At 38.1% G+C, this 18,164-nt stretch overlaps 2 protein-coding genes across 7 annotated transcripts in view; both read right to left on the bottom strand.

Moving 5' to 3' along the window:
- LOC111923308 (solute carrier organic anion transporter family member 1C1-like) overlaps positions 1-1,061 on the bottom strand; it is a 29,939-nt gene extending 28,878 nt beyond the window's left edge. Inside the window, exon 1 of one of the 2 annotated variants that reach the window (XM_086885488.1) lies at positions 1,004-1,061. The gene's annotated coding sequence lies outside the window, so the exon portion shown is untranslated. Of the gene's footprint in view, positions 1-306; positions 392-1,003 lie in introns of those variants that run through there. The other variant, XM_023919033.2, reaches the window with a different exon arrangement.
- A 586-nt stretch (positions 1,062-1,647) lies between these two features.
- LOC111923307 (solute carrier organic anion transporter family member 1A2) overlaps positions 1,648-18,164 on the bottom strand; it is a 43,007-nt gene continuing 26,490 nt past the window's right edge. For 3 of the 5 annotated variants that reach the window (XM_086885490.1, XM_086885491.1, XM_086885489.1), the window contains 14 exons: positions 16,669-16,767; positions 15,419-15,560; positions 13,910-14,042; positions 13,084-13,190; positions 11,585-11,731; positions 11,182-11,280; positions 10,520-10,753; positions 8,577-8,741; positions 7,541-7,736; positions 6,505-6,670; positions 5,755-5,939; positions 5,097-5,161; positions 3,293-3,410; positions 1,648-2,405 (listed from right to left, as the gene is read on the bottom strand). In XM_086885490.1, the coding sequence (XP_086741616.1) occupies positions 2,246-2,405; positions 3,293-3,410; positions 5,097-5,161; positions 5,755-5,939; positions 6,505-6,670; positions 7,541-7,736; positions 8,577-8,741; positions 10,520-10,753; positions 11,182-11,280; positions 11,585-11,731; positions 13,084-13,190; positions 13,910-14,042; positions 15,419-15,560; positions 16,669-16,767 (2,016 nt within the window). In that variant the 3' untranslated portion in view covers positions 1,648-2,245. Of the gene's footprint in view, positions 2,406-3,292; positions 3,411-5,096; positions 5,162-5,754; positions 5,940-6,504; positions 6,671-7,540; positions 7,737-8,576; positions 8,742-10,519; positions 10,754-11,181; positions 11,281-11,584; positions 11,732-13,083; positions 13,191-13,909; positions 14,043-15,418; positions 15,561-16,668; positions 16,768-17,408; positions 17,494-18,164 lie in introns of those variants that run through there. The other 2 variants (XM_086885492.1, XM_086885493.1) reach the window with 2 other exon arrangements.

Below are 18,164 nucleotides of genomic sequence, written 5' to 3'. Positions count from 1 at the left end.
CAATAAGGCCACTCATTTTTAAGCACGTATTTAAATGGTTTGCTGAATCAAGGTCAGCATGTTAAAACTTGAAGGAATCCACTCCAAAAGCTTGGCTTTACATTTGAAGGACTAGCTTTAAGAGTAATTTCTAATCTCCCATCCCAATCCTACAAGTGTCATATCCTAGGAGTGGCACATCATACAGGATTTTACAAGGATCACCTTGGCACAACCCACACTCTCTGTTTCCTGGTTTTGCTGGAGAAGCAATGTTCCCACCCAGAAGCTTCTCTAAGGAGACATCACCCACCCAGGACTGCCTACCTGGATACACAATCTGGGCAGCAGAGCCCCTGGGAACGTGGCCTTTTTCACTGCAACATTCTCAGGCAGATGAACCAGAACAATTAAACACATTAATGCATCTACTGAAATGCTAAATTTAAGACTTGGAAACATTCCCGCTGAAATGCTAATTTTAAAACTTGGAAATTTTCCTATCTGCTTCCTTCCACTTCAAAACACAGTGAGTAAACTAGGTCTGACCCTTTGGCAGTGCTCCATTTAAGTGGCACAGATTTGCCTACTTAACAAAGCCCTTTTGTTTCCTACAGCTGTGAAATTCTGGTGCTCTGTAACTTCATGTTTCCCAGGTTACCTTGGCACCAAGCTGTGACTAAATGTCTGCAAAGGATTTTTAACTCCAGCCTTGGAGGAATATAACCACAAAGAGGAATGATGGCTTTCAGTGAGTGTCCCATGCTAGCAAGAACAATGCTCAAAATCAGCTTCAAATGTCCACAAAGCTTCTGGGATAGCTGTGGTTTAATAGGGAGCTGCATTCTCTGTTCTGCCCTGCTCCTGGCTGCATCATGTTTGTCTTTCTTCTGCTCCCCTTCCTCATCTTATATCTGTTCAGCTCCATCACTCAATACAAAGGGAAACAGGGGCTATGACAGATCTTTTTGAAAATAATTTGTTTAAGGATCACTTGTATCTGAAGAAACTCTAAATTCCATACCTGATTTCCTGCTCTGTGGAAGGAAATGGATGTTTTCTCACTGATTCCACAAGGACAGAAAGTAATTCCAAGCACACACACATAAGATGTGAATAACACAACTTAAAATAATCACATTGTAACTGAATTAATGAACAACTGTGGCAAAACATCCTTCCCACTTTTTGGTGTCTGCAGAAGGTGCCAGGTAGTTTAAAGAGGAGCAGGTCTGTGCCATATATAATAAATAAATAGGAAATATTTTTAGGTGCTGGAGCACAGGTCTGTGGTAATTCCACAAACTCCCTCCATGTCTAATGCAGAAGGGAATAATAACCAGGACCTGTAATACAAAGCCTTGAGAAGTTACTGCATGCACACTGGCAGACAGACCCAAGGGTCCTCTGCACTAGGGCCAAACATGAGGCAGTGCCAAATTAGATGCTAAACATGGATGCATTAAACCACAGAAACACCATGTATGACTTATACCAACAGGGTTTTCTATTTTTTTTTTTTAACCTGAGGCATTTAGGGTTTGGTTTTTTTTTTCTCCTAAGATATTTAAGACATCCCAGGGCAGCAGGTAACTGAAGTAATGAATCCTGATGATCTTTCCTTGTCCGTGTTCTATGCAAATCTTAAAACATCACCATAACACAGCATTTTTTAAAAATGTAATCTTTAAATTTATTATTCTTACCAGAACACCAGGCCATGTCATAAACCAGGTTTCCAATATATTGACCACCTAGACTATGCAGAATAAGAAACAATCTCTGCCTGAGTGGACTAATAATGTCATTAAATAGATTTATAGAAAAGTGGGGCCTGAAGAAGCCACAAATGCTGTCTACAGCCAATGAGAGAGACTCTGACAGAAACCACGTGAGAATTCCAAGATGAAATCTGGCATCACTTGGAGTCAAATGCAGAATTCTCTCTATTTTAAGAGAAACAGGACTGAACATACCATGAAACATGCTATGAAGCATGTTTCTGCTTCATAGCCCTTTCCTCAGACAAATCAAACCTGGCATTTCATAAGTTTTCTTATTTTTAGTCCTTGTTTTTTGTATCAAACATATTTTTCCCATGCCTCATGATTACAAACTGATACTTTTACAATGTAAGTTGGATACAACTATGTGTAATTCTATTCTCTGTCCAAGTGTTCATTAGTTAAAGTACAAAATTTTTCACAAGGATATATCCAATATTTACACTGCAATGTTTTTTCCCAACATGTCCTTCTGTGCAATGCTATTTCACTGCTTCTTGCTCTTTATCCTGCATTTCTATTGGGGCATTTATTAAGACTGGCTTTTCAGATTTCAGTTTCTTCTTTAAAATCAGGAGAATTAGTGTACTTGGGATGAAGGACACTCCACGTAACACTGCTGGCAGGCCAAGATACAGCCACCTGAAATAAATAATGAGTTTCATTAAATATATGCATTTATAAAAAAGAGCAAAACTATTCAGCAAACGTTTTTTAAAGTTTACACAGCCACTCTAAAACTTGTGCCCTGATGCTTTTGGATCTCACAGAAGATGAGAATGTGAGAACAGAGAATATGTCAGTCAGCAAAATGGCCTTTTACATCTCCCAATTTCAGGCAAATGACTTAGCCAGTGAAATCAGGCACCTGGTACTCTTATGGCTTTATCCATAGGGAAAAGAGAGAGTCCTGAAAGGGCTCAGACTACATGGTTAAAATTTCTAAGTATTCATAAGAATATTCTTCAAAATCAACCTCAAGACAGTATAACAAGGAATTAGTATGAGGCTGTAAGTTCAACAAGATTTTTCTTTAAAAATCCCACAACGATCCTTGAAGGACTACAAAAATATGGCATAATCTGAAAAAAAAATGAAATATGCCATATTCTGGGCCAATTTCCAACTTGAGTAAGTGTATCTTCTCTATAAAATTCTCTTTTTAAATTCGAGTCCTGTTTCAACCATTTTCTGTTCAAAGATAATGCAGTCACCTATTAAACCTTTTTCCCACATGAGGTAACTGCTTTTCAGTATTTTCATCATAATTCAGTGTTTTTAAGGCTTGTTCACATTAAAGGTTATTAGTGAATATTATGGCACCTGAACATTTCTGTTCAAAGGTTCTTTTCAATGTCTGTGTCAAAGGTTGCACTTGACAAATAAAGCCAATGCCAAAGAAAATCGTGTGACATCTCTAGCACAGGAGCAGTTTGTCTACTAGGAAGACATAAAGTGGATAAAATTGCATCTCTATGCATGCAATAATAGAGTAAGAAAGAGAAATTAAAAGAAAGTTGAAAATATACCTGTATGTGACAATATCATACATCCTACATGCTCCTTCTCCACCACAAGTCATAGTACCCCACTTCAAGCAAGTGGTATCTATCAAAGCTCCAAAATAAATGGGAGATGGAATTCCAGCTAAAAAGAATATTAACAACATTTCTAAGAATAGCAAATCTCTTTTGGTTCTCAGATACACCACAGAGCCTATGCTGTTTGTCACCTACTCCATCAGTACTGTCCTCTTGCAGCATGAACCTCATTCTCTGTATATTTTGTGCTCCTTCCTTATCCACCTACCCTCAACTAAATATTTTCTTCCCTGCTGCCTGCTAAACCATACCCACATACTACAGTATGAACTGTGTTTCCTATTCAGAACTCAACATTTTCTTTCATCAAAGAGACTCAATGCTGTCTTAAATAAACATTAACAATAAGCAAGAGTGAAGGAATGCCAAATGGCTTTCCAATGAGCAGCAGATGTAGTCCTGTGTCCTGGTTTCTGCTGGAATACAGTTAATCTTTTTCTTAGCAGGTGGTACAGTGCCGTGTTTTGGATTTAATATGAGAATTATGTTGATAACACACTAACGTTTTAGTAGCTGCTAAGATTTATGTGTCTCATGCTCTGTTAGTGAGGAGCTGTACAGGAAACCAGGGGGGAGGATGGCCAGGACAGCTGACCCAAACTGGACAAAGGGAAATTCCATAACCTGGAATGGCAAGCTTAGTACATAGAGTGAAGAGAAGCAGCAGGGAGAGATCAGCTGAGAGACGGGATGCGTATTAGTCAACAGATCACAAACAATTTTATTCTGCATCACTTTTCTTTCTTTTAATTCCTCTCTCTATTTTTCCTATTACTATTATAATTTACTTTATTTCCATTACTAAACTATTCTTAACCTGTATATTCTACCTTTTTTCCAACTCTCCTCCTTATCCCATGTGGGAGGAGAATAAGTGGATGCATGTGGAGGCCCAAGGGCCTATGACTAAAATCACCATACCTCCATCCTGGAAAGGAGGCAATAAATAACACCTCCTGAGGTTGGGCTCAGAGAAGGCCTCTGTCCCACCGATCTGCACAGTTAATGTAATGATAACTCTGCTCCCCCATTGGTTTATCAAGTTTATGTCACCCTAGTTCAGCCCCTGTTTACCCTATATGGATCTACCCTAGAATGTTCTCCCTTCCCTCAATTCCCATTGGCCCCAGTTTGCTGCAATCCTCCACCCCTGTTTTCCTATTGGTTGTTCCTGCCCCTAACCCCGCCTCTGCACCACTTTTACCTATTTCTATTGGACCCTGACCGTCTGATCTGCCCCCTCTTACCCATATGTAATCCTGGACCCGCCACCCAGTTTTGTCCTTTGTCCCTGGACCTCTTTGATGAGTGGCCTCAATAAACCCTGTCAGAACTCCTTACAAAAGACCCTTCCTGACTCTCTTTGCCAAAAGCTATCCGTAGTGTGTGTGTGGACTCTGTGACTGCTCGTGTGCCTGCCCAAACGCCTTCACCTGAAGGCATTTTTGGGAAGGCAGCAGCTTTTACCATCCACCCACAGTGCTACAGATGCAGCAGATTAACTTGGGGTTGAACCAAGATACCAGCCTGTTACCTGGTATGAATAAAAAGCAAACTGCAAGCAGTTCTACTTTGCCACGCTGCTGAGAGCTGGAGAAATAAATCCTAATTGCTTCTGTTCAAAAGCACTCCAAAGAAGCAATGACTCCTGCCCCATGCCCATAACCCTGATGTGATTTTTCTCTAGGTCAGCCCTAACTGTTTTTCTGAGGAGTGTTGGGTATTATCTTACCAAATACTCGTGAAGCCAGCCCATGGATACCCACTCCAAATGACTTCTCTTCAGGCTTTAGAGACCTGTATGATAATCACATGGCATGCTTACTCATAGAGGTGACATTAATAAGAGATGTTTAGCTCTCATTTTTAAATCAAGTTCTTCATCACATTAGACCCAAAACATTCTAATAAGAGCATTGACTGAAAGAGTTGATTTTGCTCATTAGGTGATGTTTGCTGAAAAGTTCCTTATCTAGGACTGCCAAATCACAAAAGGAAGAGCTACTGTCAAGGTATCATCTGTTTGTACTGAGGCCAAAACAAAGTGCAGGGTAGTTGTGCCTTAACAATGTGTTCCTTTGGCTGATAAACACTCAGGTATCACACACCACTCAATAACCCAGTGCCCTGACTCAGTGGTCCTGCATTCATTCAGGATAAAGCTGTATTTGTTTATATTTATATATAAAGGATATATTCTGATAGCCAGAAGCAGCACCAGGTTACAGAGGTGATGTGACACTAAACCTTAACAGGATAGAAATGACACAATATTTTTCTGCTTTTCCTCTTTCCATATGCAAACTAAACAATTTTTAATTCCCTGGAGAATTAAAACTTCAGAATAAAAAGTCCAGTAGATTTCTTAAGAAAAGGAAATCTTACTGTACCTTATCAGGACCATGTATCCAGGCATGGCTGCTAAGGAAAAAATGAAGCTGCAGACTAATGACAATATTAAAAAATAATGGAGCATCTTGTCACAGTTTCCATGTCCATCACACTGGCCCAGAGTTGCAGAGATGTTTTGAGATGAAAACCCTGAGGCTGCAACACAGGTGCAGTTTTCAAATACCTGTCAAAAGAGTATTTTAATCACACAGATTGTCCAAACTCACACTCTGAGTGGCAAACCCACACTCTTGGCATCCATCTCACTGTCTCCTGCACCTGAGCTTGTTACTCATGAGCAGCACTGCACTGTGCCCCTCTCCCAGCTGCCAGGCACAGGTCCAGCCATCCCCTGTATCTGGGCATAAAAGTTCTATAATACCTGGTTGCTTGTTTAAATCTACAGGGTAAAATAAACTATTAAGTCCATGCTACAGACTTTTATTTTGGCTGAAATGTTCTTGGGCACTTAAGTTTCCAGTTGGCAACACCTTCAGGATAATTTCTCACTTTGTGTTAAGCATTTAAGACTCCTTTAGCTCTTAGTAGAGAAGAATTCTTCTTAATTTTATTTTTTAATTTAAATTTAAACTAATTTTCCTAATTTCTGGTGCTACTCAGTGAATTTGTTCAAATCTTTCACCTTATATATTCAATTAAATGCACATGCTTGGATATCCCTCACCCTGTGTTGGTATTTCTCACCTACTATATTTCATAGTTAAAGTACAATGAAATTCACACTTTACCACACTTCTTCCAGTTCCTCTCGAGGATTTACACCCAGCAAGACAAGGTGACACATAAGTGATTCCATTGTTCCCACAAACAGGGTCCCATATTTTAAGTGGGCAATCACAATCCACGTTGCAGCCAGCCAGTAGAGTATTTTCTGCATATGAAATTTGCTCTATTCTAAAACATATTTAGAAGACAAATAAATGTTCCAGTAATGAGATACCCACAGTAACCCTTTGCAGTGCTTAAGATTTTACTCTAGCTCAAGTGTTGAATCAGGACCCAGTCCTACAGGCTCCTACCCTGAAGTTATGCCTTTCTATCTTTCTATAGGGCACTAAGTTTTATTATATTTAAATTAATATTTTAAATTATTAAATTTAAATAAATTTTAAATTATTAAAAATATTATGCATACCCTACAGCATTTTTCTCATCTATGGCATTTATGTTCTTTATTGTCCATAAGTGCTGCATCTACATCTCCATGTCCATTTTACAGACACACGACACAACCTGGTCTAGTGGAAGGTGTCCCTGCCCATAGCAGAGAGGTTGGAAATAGAGGATCTTTAAGATCCCTTCCAACCTAAACCATTCTATGAATCCCAATCCTGCAATGATCAGTGGCAGGCTCCAGATCAAGAAACTGCAGATAAAATATTCCCTGATAACATGATAGTAATCAAATTTGAGTAAACTGATAAGATCAAGAAGGGGATTTTTTCCTCTATTTTTCTGAAATTGAACTCATGTATGCCTGATTTGACCAACAACTTTTATTTTCACCTGCAGTTACATGACTTTACTAATTGTATTAGTTAAAGAATTAATACGGACATGCAATTGCATGAGTCTTGATGTAGATATATATTTTTACTACTCTTTCATTGTTTGAAACAGGGTTATCAGACCTACAGTCTCATGTAAGCAAAAAGCCTTGAGAATTTAGAATAGGGAACTGAAACGGAGCTCCTGGCTGATTCTTGACAAGCAAAATCCTTCTGGTGTCTTAAGACAAGTCCTCTTGAGTCCCAAAGAACGTACCCTTGATAGGAAACTGTTAGACCAGCAACTGGTGAGGTATCACAGACAGTCCAGTAGGCAGCAAAGTAGAGAAGGTATTCCAGTAAGGACACCCAAAATGCTATGTTGGCAGCCTGGTAGATACTTATCTTGAACTTCTTCATGAATAAGCCGCCGGAAAAATACCCAACACATAGAACTGGTAAGTTGTAAACACCTATTCAAACGAGCAAAACTTCCATGTTAAAATAAAGGAGACCATCAAAGCTACTCTACTATAAGGTAACTAGAGGGGTAGCTACTATAGCTGCTGTAAGGGAAGGTTGTGACTGGCAAAGAGTCAGAGTGCCTGTGACTGAATAATTTAACTACAATCAGAAATGGGTCTCTGCTAATTTTCTTTCACACCCAAAACCTCTGCCAGAGTCAACAGCCAGTGAGAACTGCCTGGGGAGTGAGCTACAGGGTAGGATTAAAATTGTTAATTGGAAAATCGCAATCTAGAGTTGCTCTCTAGATCCAACTCGAAAAAAAAAAAAAATTAAAAGAAATTATATGGTTTCAATCCATCTTCTCCAGTTGACTGAGAAACTCAGCAGAAAGATAAGCTGCTGCACATCTTAATTGAGACACATCTTAATGCACTCTGAGCATGACAAAAACGAGGAACAAACTTTCAGTTTTGACATGAGATTATTGGATGTGCTCTCACACTTCTTTGCTGATTGATATTTAAGAAGAATCAAATTCTTACTGAAAGACATGTTCAAAGTGGTTTTTCACAAACATCACATGGCTTAGTTTCGTATCAGCTTAATTTTCTGAGCTGATTCAAAAGATGGGAATGAGATTATAAAATTCTGCACAAAAAAAATTAGATGTTTAGCAGAAAGATGTTTAGAAATGCTTTGTAATATGATATCAGTCACCATAAGCATTTAACCTTAGTATGTTTATGTAAATACACATGAACATATGTATATATGTAAAAATATAGTTAACTTGAATAGAGACATCACTAATTGATAGAACAGAGCAAAGCAAAATGCAAACATACCAATTAAAAATATGGCATCTGATGCAGACTTTCCAAACTGCTGCTCCAGGTATTTGGGCATGAAGGATATCATGCCATCAAAGGCACTGAACTGTAACACAGTTATGCATATAAATAACATGTACACAGGGTTGTGAAACAGAGCCTTGAGGAAGGGGATGAAATCTGGAATGAAATAATGCCATGAGTTAGTGGGATGTTTCATGAAAACAGCGTGGCTGTGGGGGAAAGAAGGGAACAGAAATGGTCCTCAACTGGATCAGGCTAAATCTTGTGCTTTGTCAAACACCACAGGCTAAAGATTACTTACTTAGCCCAGGGTACTCTAACATGTCTCCTCTACCCAAAGATACCCTCACACACACACCTGCACAAGAGTGCAGCTGTTGCTTATAAAAAAAGAATAAATCACAGCAGCAGCTACTGCTGCATCTTTCCTCCCTTTTCTGTCATCTCATGCCCCCAGAGCATTCATCAAAACCCCTGTCCTGCACCTGGCACACAAAGGGGTGCAAATGCACTACAGAGTTGTGACAAGCTGCCCCCAGAGACCTGAATGCTGATTTTGGGGGTTGCTGCTGGGGCAGGAGAGGCCTCAAGAGAGCTGTGACCACAGTTATTTCTGCCATCCTCTCAAAATCTGTATCAGCCAGTTTTCATCCAAGTAAGCATCTGAGAAACTAACTTACACACAGGTCTTTTCTCTGCGTAATGCCCATTAAGTCAGGATTTGAACCATAAAAAAGCCCCACAATTCCCCTTTGTCTAATGTTCTCTGTTAATCAATGTGCTGAACTATTGTCAAGAAACTCTGCAGATAAATTTAAGAATCTACAAAACAATGACTGGGCCTCACTGAAAGTGGGCACCACTTAGAATGGGTGTGTATCTTTCAGAGGTAAGCAAGTACCTTTTTAGAAGATCTGTATGCAGATCTTTCAAAAATTAGACAAATATTAGAAACACTATAAATAGGCTGCATTATTTACAGATGCAGTGACATTTTTAATCAGAGCTTCTTAAAGAAATTTTATTGTTATTGAATTTTCAGGACCCAGCTGGAAACAGCACAGAGAGGGAGCTGCCACATGGAACTTACTTTCTGAAAATGAAGGTCCTGTCAGAGAGCCCTGAGCAGGACAGGATCAGAAGACTACTCTGAAGATCATAGCCTTTGACATAACTTATTCAGTTACATTTCTAACCAGGAAATGTAGGAAGGATGTTTCCTTCAAATAAGGAAAGGAAAAAATAACCTCCTACAGATCCACAGATTTGAAAGACCACGGATGTGAAAAATGCCAACGGCAGCATGAATAACATGGGTCGAATACATCTTTGTTCAACAGTGATGAAATGTTTATGAGGCACTTAAACACCTGACAATTCCCTTTTAGGGCTTTCAGTTGGACTCAAGAAATGCACAAGATTTGTGTTGGGTTTCTGCTTTTCTGCACAGTGAATGTGGGGTACAAGCAACCACGATCTGCAACTCCACTGATGAGCTATACTCATATATATATATATATATATATATATATATATATATATATATATATTTATTTATTTATTTATTTATTTATATATTTATATATATATATATTTTATATATATATATATATATAATATACAGCTCACTGAGCTGTAATATTCCTGACCAGATTTTAACCCTCTCATGGGAAGGAAATACCCACATACACCTGAAGAAAAAAGAAGGAGTCCAGGTCCTAGATCTATGGAATCAGATTTCTTCCTCTGCAAGGAGCCATTCTAAATTCCTGCACAAATCCTTTGAACTACAGAGGCATCAAAACAGAGTAGGCATTGCATACCTTGGACCCGTCTTTAATTACACCAGTACACAGAGTTCACACCTTAGGACTAAAGTAAGAAACACAAATTCTTACTAAAGAAAGAAGGAAATAAAATAAAATATAACTTGCCTTTAGCAATTTCATACATGGTCTGCTTGGTTTCATTTCTATCATTTTCTTGCAATGGTGCTACACTTTTTTCAGTTGTCTCTTCAGGTTCATTGCTTTCACCTTCCTTCACAAGTGACTTGGGCAAAAACCAAAATGGTATTCCCACGAGAAGATTCAGCAGTGCACAAATCAAAATGCCCAGCCACCATGCCCCAACCCAGCGGGCATCAGTAGCTGTTATAGTTATCTCATCTATAATAAAACACAAAAACAGACATCTTGGATCACTTCAGAAACATTCTTTGCTGTCGTTTTGTGCTTTCCTAGTCACCTCTGACATTAAAGCATTTTAGTGTATCTTAAAATGAGGCTCATGAAGGAGAATATTCTCTAGACTTCTTTTCTAATGTTGCTAATGTTCTGGCAAATTTTGGTGGCTTGTATTAAATTAATTCTAGTCCTTTCCTCTGTTAAGCCAGATGACACAATTTTTAATCAAATAATTTATAAGCAGATTGATTTGTGTATATATGAATTGAATATTATTTGCAGATCTTCCATTCTGAAAGAAACACCAACAAACTCAAGTAGGATTAACACATATTAACAAGGAGAAATCTTTTAGTTCTGAAAAATGCACCAACTATAGACTTAAAAATAAGGTTTTATATGTTCATTACCTGCACCTACTGATCCAATGTCAACAAACAGCTCTGCACAGAATGAAGCCAACAATAAACCAAGGAAGGGGCCAATTACAGTTGCTGTATGTAGACATGCTAGAATAGGAAAAAGAGAAAACATTATCAATTAGAACCCAGACATAATTATCTTCTTGGAATTCTTACAAATGTTTAGCACAGCTGTACTGGAAAAGCATTTGCACTTAAAAATGGCATTCCAACAAGTTTCTCTCTGGTTAAATTACAAGTTCTACATTATTATTATTTTGATAAGGCAATATTTACTGTTTTCTGTCATCCTTGATTGGACTGAAGGGCACCATAATAATCCTTTCTTTTGCTTTTGTTTATGTCTGTTTGTGTTTGGAAGAGGGGAAATATCACAACAGGATAGATTTACCCAGGTAGAAAGGTGAATTCTCTGCTTTGGCAAAATCCTCCAAATAAGAAATGCCTAAAGGCATGATGGGAGTTTCACCCATTCCTCGCACAATGTTTCCAACCATCACAAATATCCACAGCAAGGACCCAGGCTCCTTTTCACATTCTGTGGATTAAAAAAAAAAAGGTCAAAATGAATGTTTTAGTCCCAAATGTTAATGAAAATCTAGAGGCAAAGAATTGACCAATAGCTTAAGGTTTGGTGGGTAGGCCTGTCCTATAAAAAAAAAAAATAAATAAATGGTCACAATACTTTTTCACTTCCTTTCTCCCCTTGAAGTGGGATCTCGATCCCATAGTCTGCTTCAGATTCCACTGTTCTCACCCACTTGGTCGTGCTGAGATTTCTCAGTGCAAATTCATTAACAAATAAAAACCAGCTTTGTTAGCAACAGCTGCTGCCTTTCTGAGTGAAAGCATCACTGACCACAGATGGAACCCAAATCTCCTGTTTCAGTGTCAGACTGCTGTCAGCAAACACAGGTGAAGCAATCCATGTGCAGATGTGGTCAAATGGACTCACATATATGAATATCACAGCCTTGCTTGTCCATAGACCAATGGAGAAACAATCCTTTTAACCAAGAGTATTCATAGGCTTGAGGATCTGTGGGTTCATTACCACATTTAATAATTTAATAATTAATTAATTTAATTAATAAATTATATTAATATCTTATTAATTTGATAATTTAATAACTGGGTGATTACCCAGGAGGTAATCTGATCCACCCCACCCTACAGAGCATGAGTGTCCTTACAAGGGACATGCTCTGCAAGAGCTCTGTAGTCTCCTTTGCCCAGCTATCGAGGGAGTTTAATAGGATGGTTCAGACTGAATGCTTCCCTCTGAGGCAGGGAGATTAATCCCACCCTCAGCATGAGAAATTTGTGTGTTTTCATTAAATGGTTTCCCCTGAGCCCTTTGACATCCCATTACATGCACGTTTGCTAGTGCACGTACATGTTTCAGTCTCACAGATAAGTTTTAGCTCGTTTAAACTCCTTTCTCTAAAGGGAAGTGAGATCTATATTTTAGTTCTAGCTCTGTTTCTCATTCTTGTATTTTCTGTGTGGTACAATATAAAAACATCCTTATGCCTCTTACCCATTGTTGAAATATGTTTCCCACTTCCCCTTGGTATCACAGGATTTCAAGTCAAACAGAGGAACATTAGTGAGAACAACCTGGTGTTATACTACCTCAAAGTAGACTTGCCAGGGATGTTAATTAACTGCCTGGATAATGTGAAAACTGCATGAAAGAAATGTTTTAGCCCTGGAGCCACAGACCAAAGAAACACAAAGGCCAGGAAATTTCCTGATCTCTAGTTTCTAGGCTTTCAAAAAGTGCTGATCAAAAGCAGAGCCCTGAAGTGATTGCTAATAAAAATAAAGACCTATTTACTTAGACACTTAGACAAAAATAAATATTAATAGACACAGGAAAAGTCATACCTGTTGATGGTTCCTCTGTAGGCAAAGCAGACAAATTTTGATTAACAAGGCATAAAGGCATCACTGAAAAATTTTCCCACTGTGAAATGCTGCTTTCAATACGATACCTGTTGGAAACAAAGGAAAGCATTTACAGGTCAAGAAGGTATTCATAAGAACCATCTCATTTGTCTGTACTGAAGTAATGGAGCTACCTATAAGAAGAGTGTGTAGCTATAGGAAGAAGGGAATCCATGTCAAAAATTAATTGAAGAGAGGGTATTCCCAAGGCTGTCAGAGCCATTCCACACTGGACACAAGAAGATGGAAGGAGCAAAAAATACCTTGTTGATTAAAACCTACACAACCTTACATTATTATTATTTTCAAATCAAGCAAAAAATAATTTGAAAGTTGTTGCAGAATAGTAATTTTGGTCAGTACAGGCCTTGCCAACACAGTGACCAGGTATGATGTGTCATTCAGGTTCCTGACCAAGAAATCTTTGAAAATCACCTTCTATTGTCCATCCAAGCAGGTAACAGCTAGTGTAATGTGACAGTACCACAGCCCACTGTTACTTGGGAGAGCCCACGCAAGGGGGAGCAAAAGAATGAAGTCAAGGGCAAGGGAAGGTGCCTACCAGAGGGGTGACTCTCCTCAGGAGGGGATGCCTGACTTTTGAAGCCATCTCAGGAGCAAAACCAAAGAAATGGCTCTGCAATGATCATAATGAATCTGTGCTCAGCAGTGTCTCTCCCCAAAAGCATCACACTGACTAGAAGGATGTAGGGATTAATGCAAGTTAGGATCACAGAAGCTGCTGTGAGTTGAGCAAAACACTCACCTTCCAAAGAGAAAATGAGGAAGTGATATCAGAAGGCATCCAAATGACAGAATTGTGCAGCCCAAAGCAATTATTCTGGGTCTGTGCAGCTTTGCTCCGAAGTAACTCACAAATGCAATCAGCAGCAAGTTACCTGCAAAGAGAACCTGGTTCACAATTTACAAACCAAAGCATCCCATGATCTCTGAAAGTGCAGCACAAATTTAAGTAAATCTTGTAAGCTCAACTTCTGTTTCTTTTCTTGTCTTATAAAAAGTGTCTCTAGACAGGGAACTGCCTACAAGGTGCAGTAATTCCCTGCTATGTATGATCTTTTTTTGGAAGTTATGTCACACGAAAAGAACATGAGAATAAAAGGCAGAATGGAAAAGAGATCACAGTGAGAGAGATTTTTGAGTGAATCTTTATAGAGAAGAAATTTCCCTCTACTTTGCATAGAGATCAGACCCAGGAACTGCAGAATAATAGCTGTTTTAGGAAGTTATTCCCCTAGGATACTTTATTTTGTAGTGTGTAGGGAAATACAGAAGTGTATACTCTGTAGTGTTTTTGTAGTGAAAATAATAAACACAAGAGGACAATAATACAAAATAAAAGGAATAATAATTTAATACTAATTTCAGTAATTGCTTTAAGAATAAAAATTAGAGGCTTTTATACCTAGTACCATTTAAAAACAAAAATGTACTAAAAACCTTCATTTTCCTCTTCTCCACTTTCACTTAGAATCAGTTGATTTTCTTCATTTATTGCTATGTGACTAAGAAAAGAATCAAGCTTCATGTTATGAATCAGGCCCTATAAAAATAGCAATTAAGTAATTGTACACCTACTAATTTTGTGATCTTTTTGTCAGAAGAACAAAATCATGTCTCTGACTGATGAGCGTCATGCTCTGAAAAAAAATAATGCCTTTTTTATGTATAATTTCTAAACAGGCTGTATTGAACCAGGGGCTCAAATGACACTTGAAGATGTACATTTAAATTTATCACTGGACAATAAAACTTACTGACAGGCAAGGTCAGGGGCACTAAAAATAGAACATGAAATTTTCTTTGCAGGTACAGTTGTACAGGTATGAAACCTTAAAATATTGTTGAGTTTAGATGAGGATTCACAGCAACCAAGTTTAATTAAAGGAGCTGCAAAATGCTAAATTATGACCTTAAATTCAAACAAAGTTTACAGAGTTAATTTTTGTTTTCTTCAGAAATATTCAGTACACATCTCATAAAATAGTTCTGCTTTCTTAGTTGCTCTGTCATATCTTGTGATAGTGCAGAAATTAGCCCAACCAGTTTTTAAACCTATATTTGCCCATTCAAATGGTCCTACTCATTTCCAGGACATGAAATGGTTACATACCAGCTCAAAAGAATGACAGAGTTGGCCACTATTGTCACATACAGTAATTGGGAGCAAATGAGAGTCACTAGTACCACATTACTATGCTCAGACCACACATTACATTTTTAAAGAATCAGAAATATTAAAATGAGAGATTACCAATTTCAAAGCTTCCATTAATGATGCCCACTAAAGAAGCTGGGATATTAAACTGTTTCTCTATCTGTGTGTACATGCTGTTCATGTAAGCACCAGACATCGTTTTCCCAAGGAATGCAAGTGACAGTGCCAGCAGAAATACCTAGGAAGGGAAGAGAAGAATACATAAAGAATTCAGAATTATATATATATATATATAAAACCATATTCCATGGTTATTTCCTCCAGTGAAGGTGTGCTTCCAGTTAAAAAAGTGGGCAGTTCTGTTCCACTGATATGTGTGTAAATCCCATCATCTATTCTTTTCTAGAGTAATGGCTTCACTAAACAAAAAAAAACAACAAAAAAAATTTTAAAAAAAAAAAAAAAAAAAAAAAACAAAAAAAACCCAAACAAACCACCCAAAACCATGGTTTTTCATCTTGACTGACCAAGACTGTCTTCAGAAACCCCAAGTCCCATTCACCCAGCCAAGGCAGCCGTGTGCCTGCTGCAAGGTTGCCATCTGCAGGACCTTCCCACCCTCTGTTCATCTGAATGACAAATTGCTTGCAGAACTAAGGTCATTTCCTTTGGCCAAATTACTCGATCCAGGATCTGCTCTCCCATCTCATCAGAGGTCATGAGGCCAGAAAAATTGCAACCAAAAGGAGTAAATAACATGTCCTTTTTGCCAGTTAGTAGCAACTGAAAGTTAAAAAGTTAAAATTAATGAGTGAAGTAGTATTCTAATCCTTTTAACTTCAGGCTTCTTTATAAACAGCATTTATGAAATAAAATCAATATTACTTTTAAATACATCTGCTGCAAATGCTAAAAAGCAAAAGAAATGTATTTGGGTTTTTTAATTACTATTTTTAAAAAGCTATTTTACAAGATTTCTAGCATTTCTTGACAACTTGAATTACTATTCAAGATCAACAGCAAATTTTTGCTGCACATCCCAGTCAGTAAGGCTCATTTCACAGCTTTAAGAAGGAAGGGTAAACGTTTTAGACTGGGGGGATTACACAAAGTCAGTGGTGGAGCTTCAAAGCAGCAATCAATCAATACCTCCAGCACATCACAGAGTGTAAAGTTCAGGGAGAGCAAAAACCAGCTCAGCTGTTTACAAACATTTTTGACCTTGGTTAGGGCATTAGGTGTAAAAAAGAACAGGTTATTCATTCATTTAGTCTAAGCTGTAACTTCTACCAATGCAAGTAATTACAGTTTTGTGTTCCTCCAAAATCACTAAAATATTGCTGTACCTTCAGCTTGGAAATGCAGCAGATTTTGTCCTCTGCACGTGGCTTCTCAGGCTCCTTCATGTTGCCTTTTTTAATTGATACTGATGTCTGTTTCTGGGTCTGTCAGCCATCCCATTACAGTGGTGAAAAAAAAAAAAATGAAAGAAAAGAACAAAAGTTTTTGTCCCATGTTTGAAAAAAATATTTTATTCCTTCTAAGAGATTTGATATTTTAGCATTTTCCTTAAATAATTGCAAACTGGATTGCAACAAAGCCTGCAAGCCAATGGATTTTATTCTAAATGAACCAACTTGATTAGAATAGATACATTAATCTCTTGGCATTAAAATTAGAGGAAATTAAAATAAAACCAAAACCACCAGACCAACTCGAATTCTAAATGGACACAAAGCAGACTCCATTCTCCTTCCCCTCCCAAGATTTTCAAAAACATTCCTCTTTATTCATCTGCCTACTTTTACTTATCTCCATCTCAGCCTGATGATTAGAGTGTCTCATAGTGCTAATCTGCCTGCTTTCATAACATTTTACATATATTCCAAAAATGTGTTCAAAGAGGGAGCAAACATATTCCAGGGACTTGGATATACTCACGTGTAAAAGCCCCGACACATCTGAGGGTTTGGACAATGAATTAAACAGCTCTCATTCTGAGGACTCCTACAAAGGCTGCATTAAATAAAGTTGTGCCATACAGTTCCCTGATGGCAAGCTGAAGCAAACCAGGGGAGAGCCCTACCTGATAGGCAGGATGGATACAGGTTAATTTCCTCTTTTTTTTTTGTCTTGGATACACTTTCCAAGTGTAGCAGCTGCTCTGCTCTGTGTTTTTTCACCTCATGGATCCAGGGCTGGGGAGCAAGCTTGACAAGCCCACCAATAGGACTGAACCATGTTTCAAATTCTTCAGCTCGACACCCTCCTGGTCAATCTCTTCAAACATTAATTTCTACAACAATGTTAATCCTCTCAAATGTGTTTCCTAACTAACTTGGTTCCTAGCAAATTCACAGGCATTAACTCCTTCTGTAGCTACCTTCTCACTTCCAGTTTTTAAAACCATAATGCATCATTACAGCATTCCTGGAAATATTTTACATTTAGTTGTAGGTGGTCAGCACTCAGACAATAGATACAGAGGTTTTATTTCTGCTTTGCTCACATATACTTCCACAAACTGTGTTCAATCACAGGAATAAACTGTGCTCATAGAGCTTTTTTTTTTTTTTTTAAAGCTGAAATAAAATTTATATCCCAGGGAATTGTTTATGCCTTATCTAAATGGTGCTTTTCTCTGAAGCCCACCAGCAATACCAAAATATAACAGCAGTGCCCTATATCTGTCCTCTTCTAGGAGCTGGAAAGGGATTCTTTCCCTTACTGCTCCAGTCCCTGCATTTCACTATCACACTCAGGGAGCATCATCTGGCTAATTGCAGGTTTTCTCTTCTGGTGCTACAAGATACCAGACAACAACCTGTTACCATTTGACTTG

Source organism: Cyanistes caeruleus, chromosome 4 (genome assembly GCF_971803275.1).
Source record: "Cyanistes caeruleus chromosome 4, bCyaCae1.hap1.1, whole genome shotgun sequence".
NCBI classification, from domain to species: Eukaryota; Metazoa; Chordata; class Aves; order Passeriformes; family Paridae; genus Cyanistes; species Cyanistes caeruleus.
This window is presented reverse-complemented; position numbering and strand designations above follow the sequence as displayed.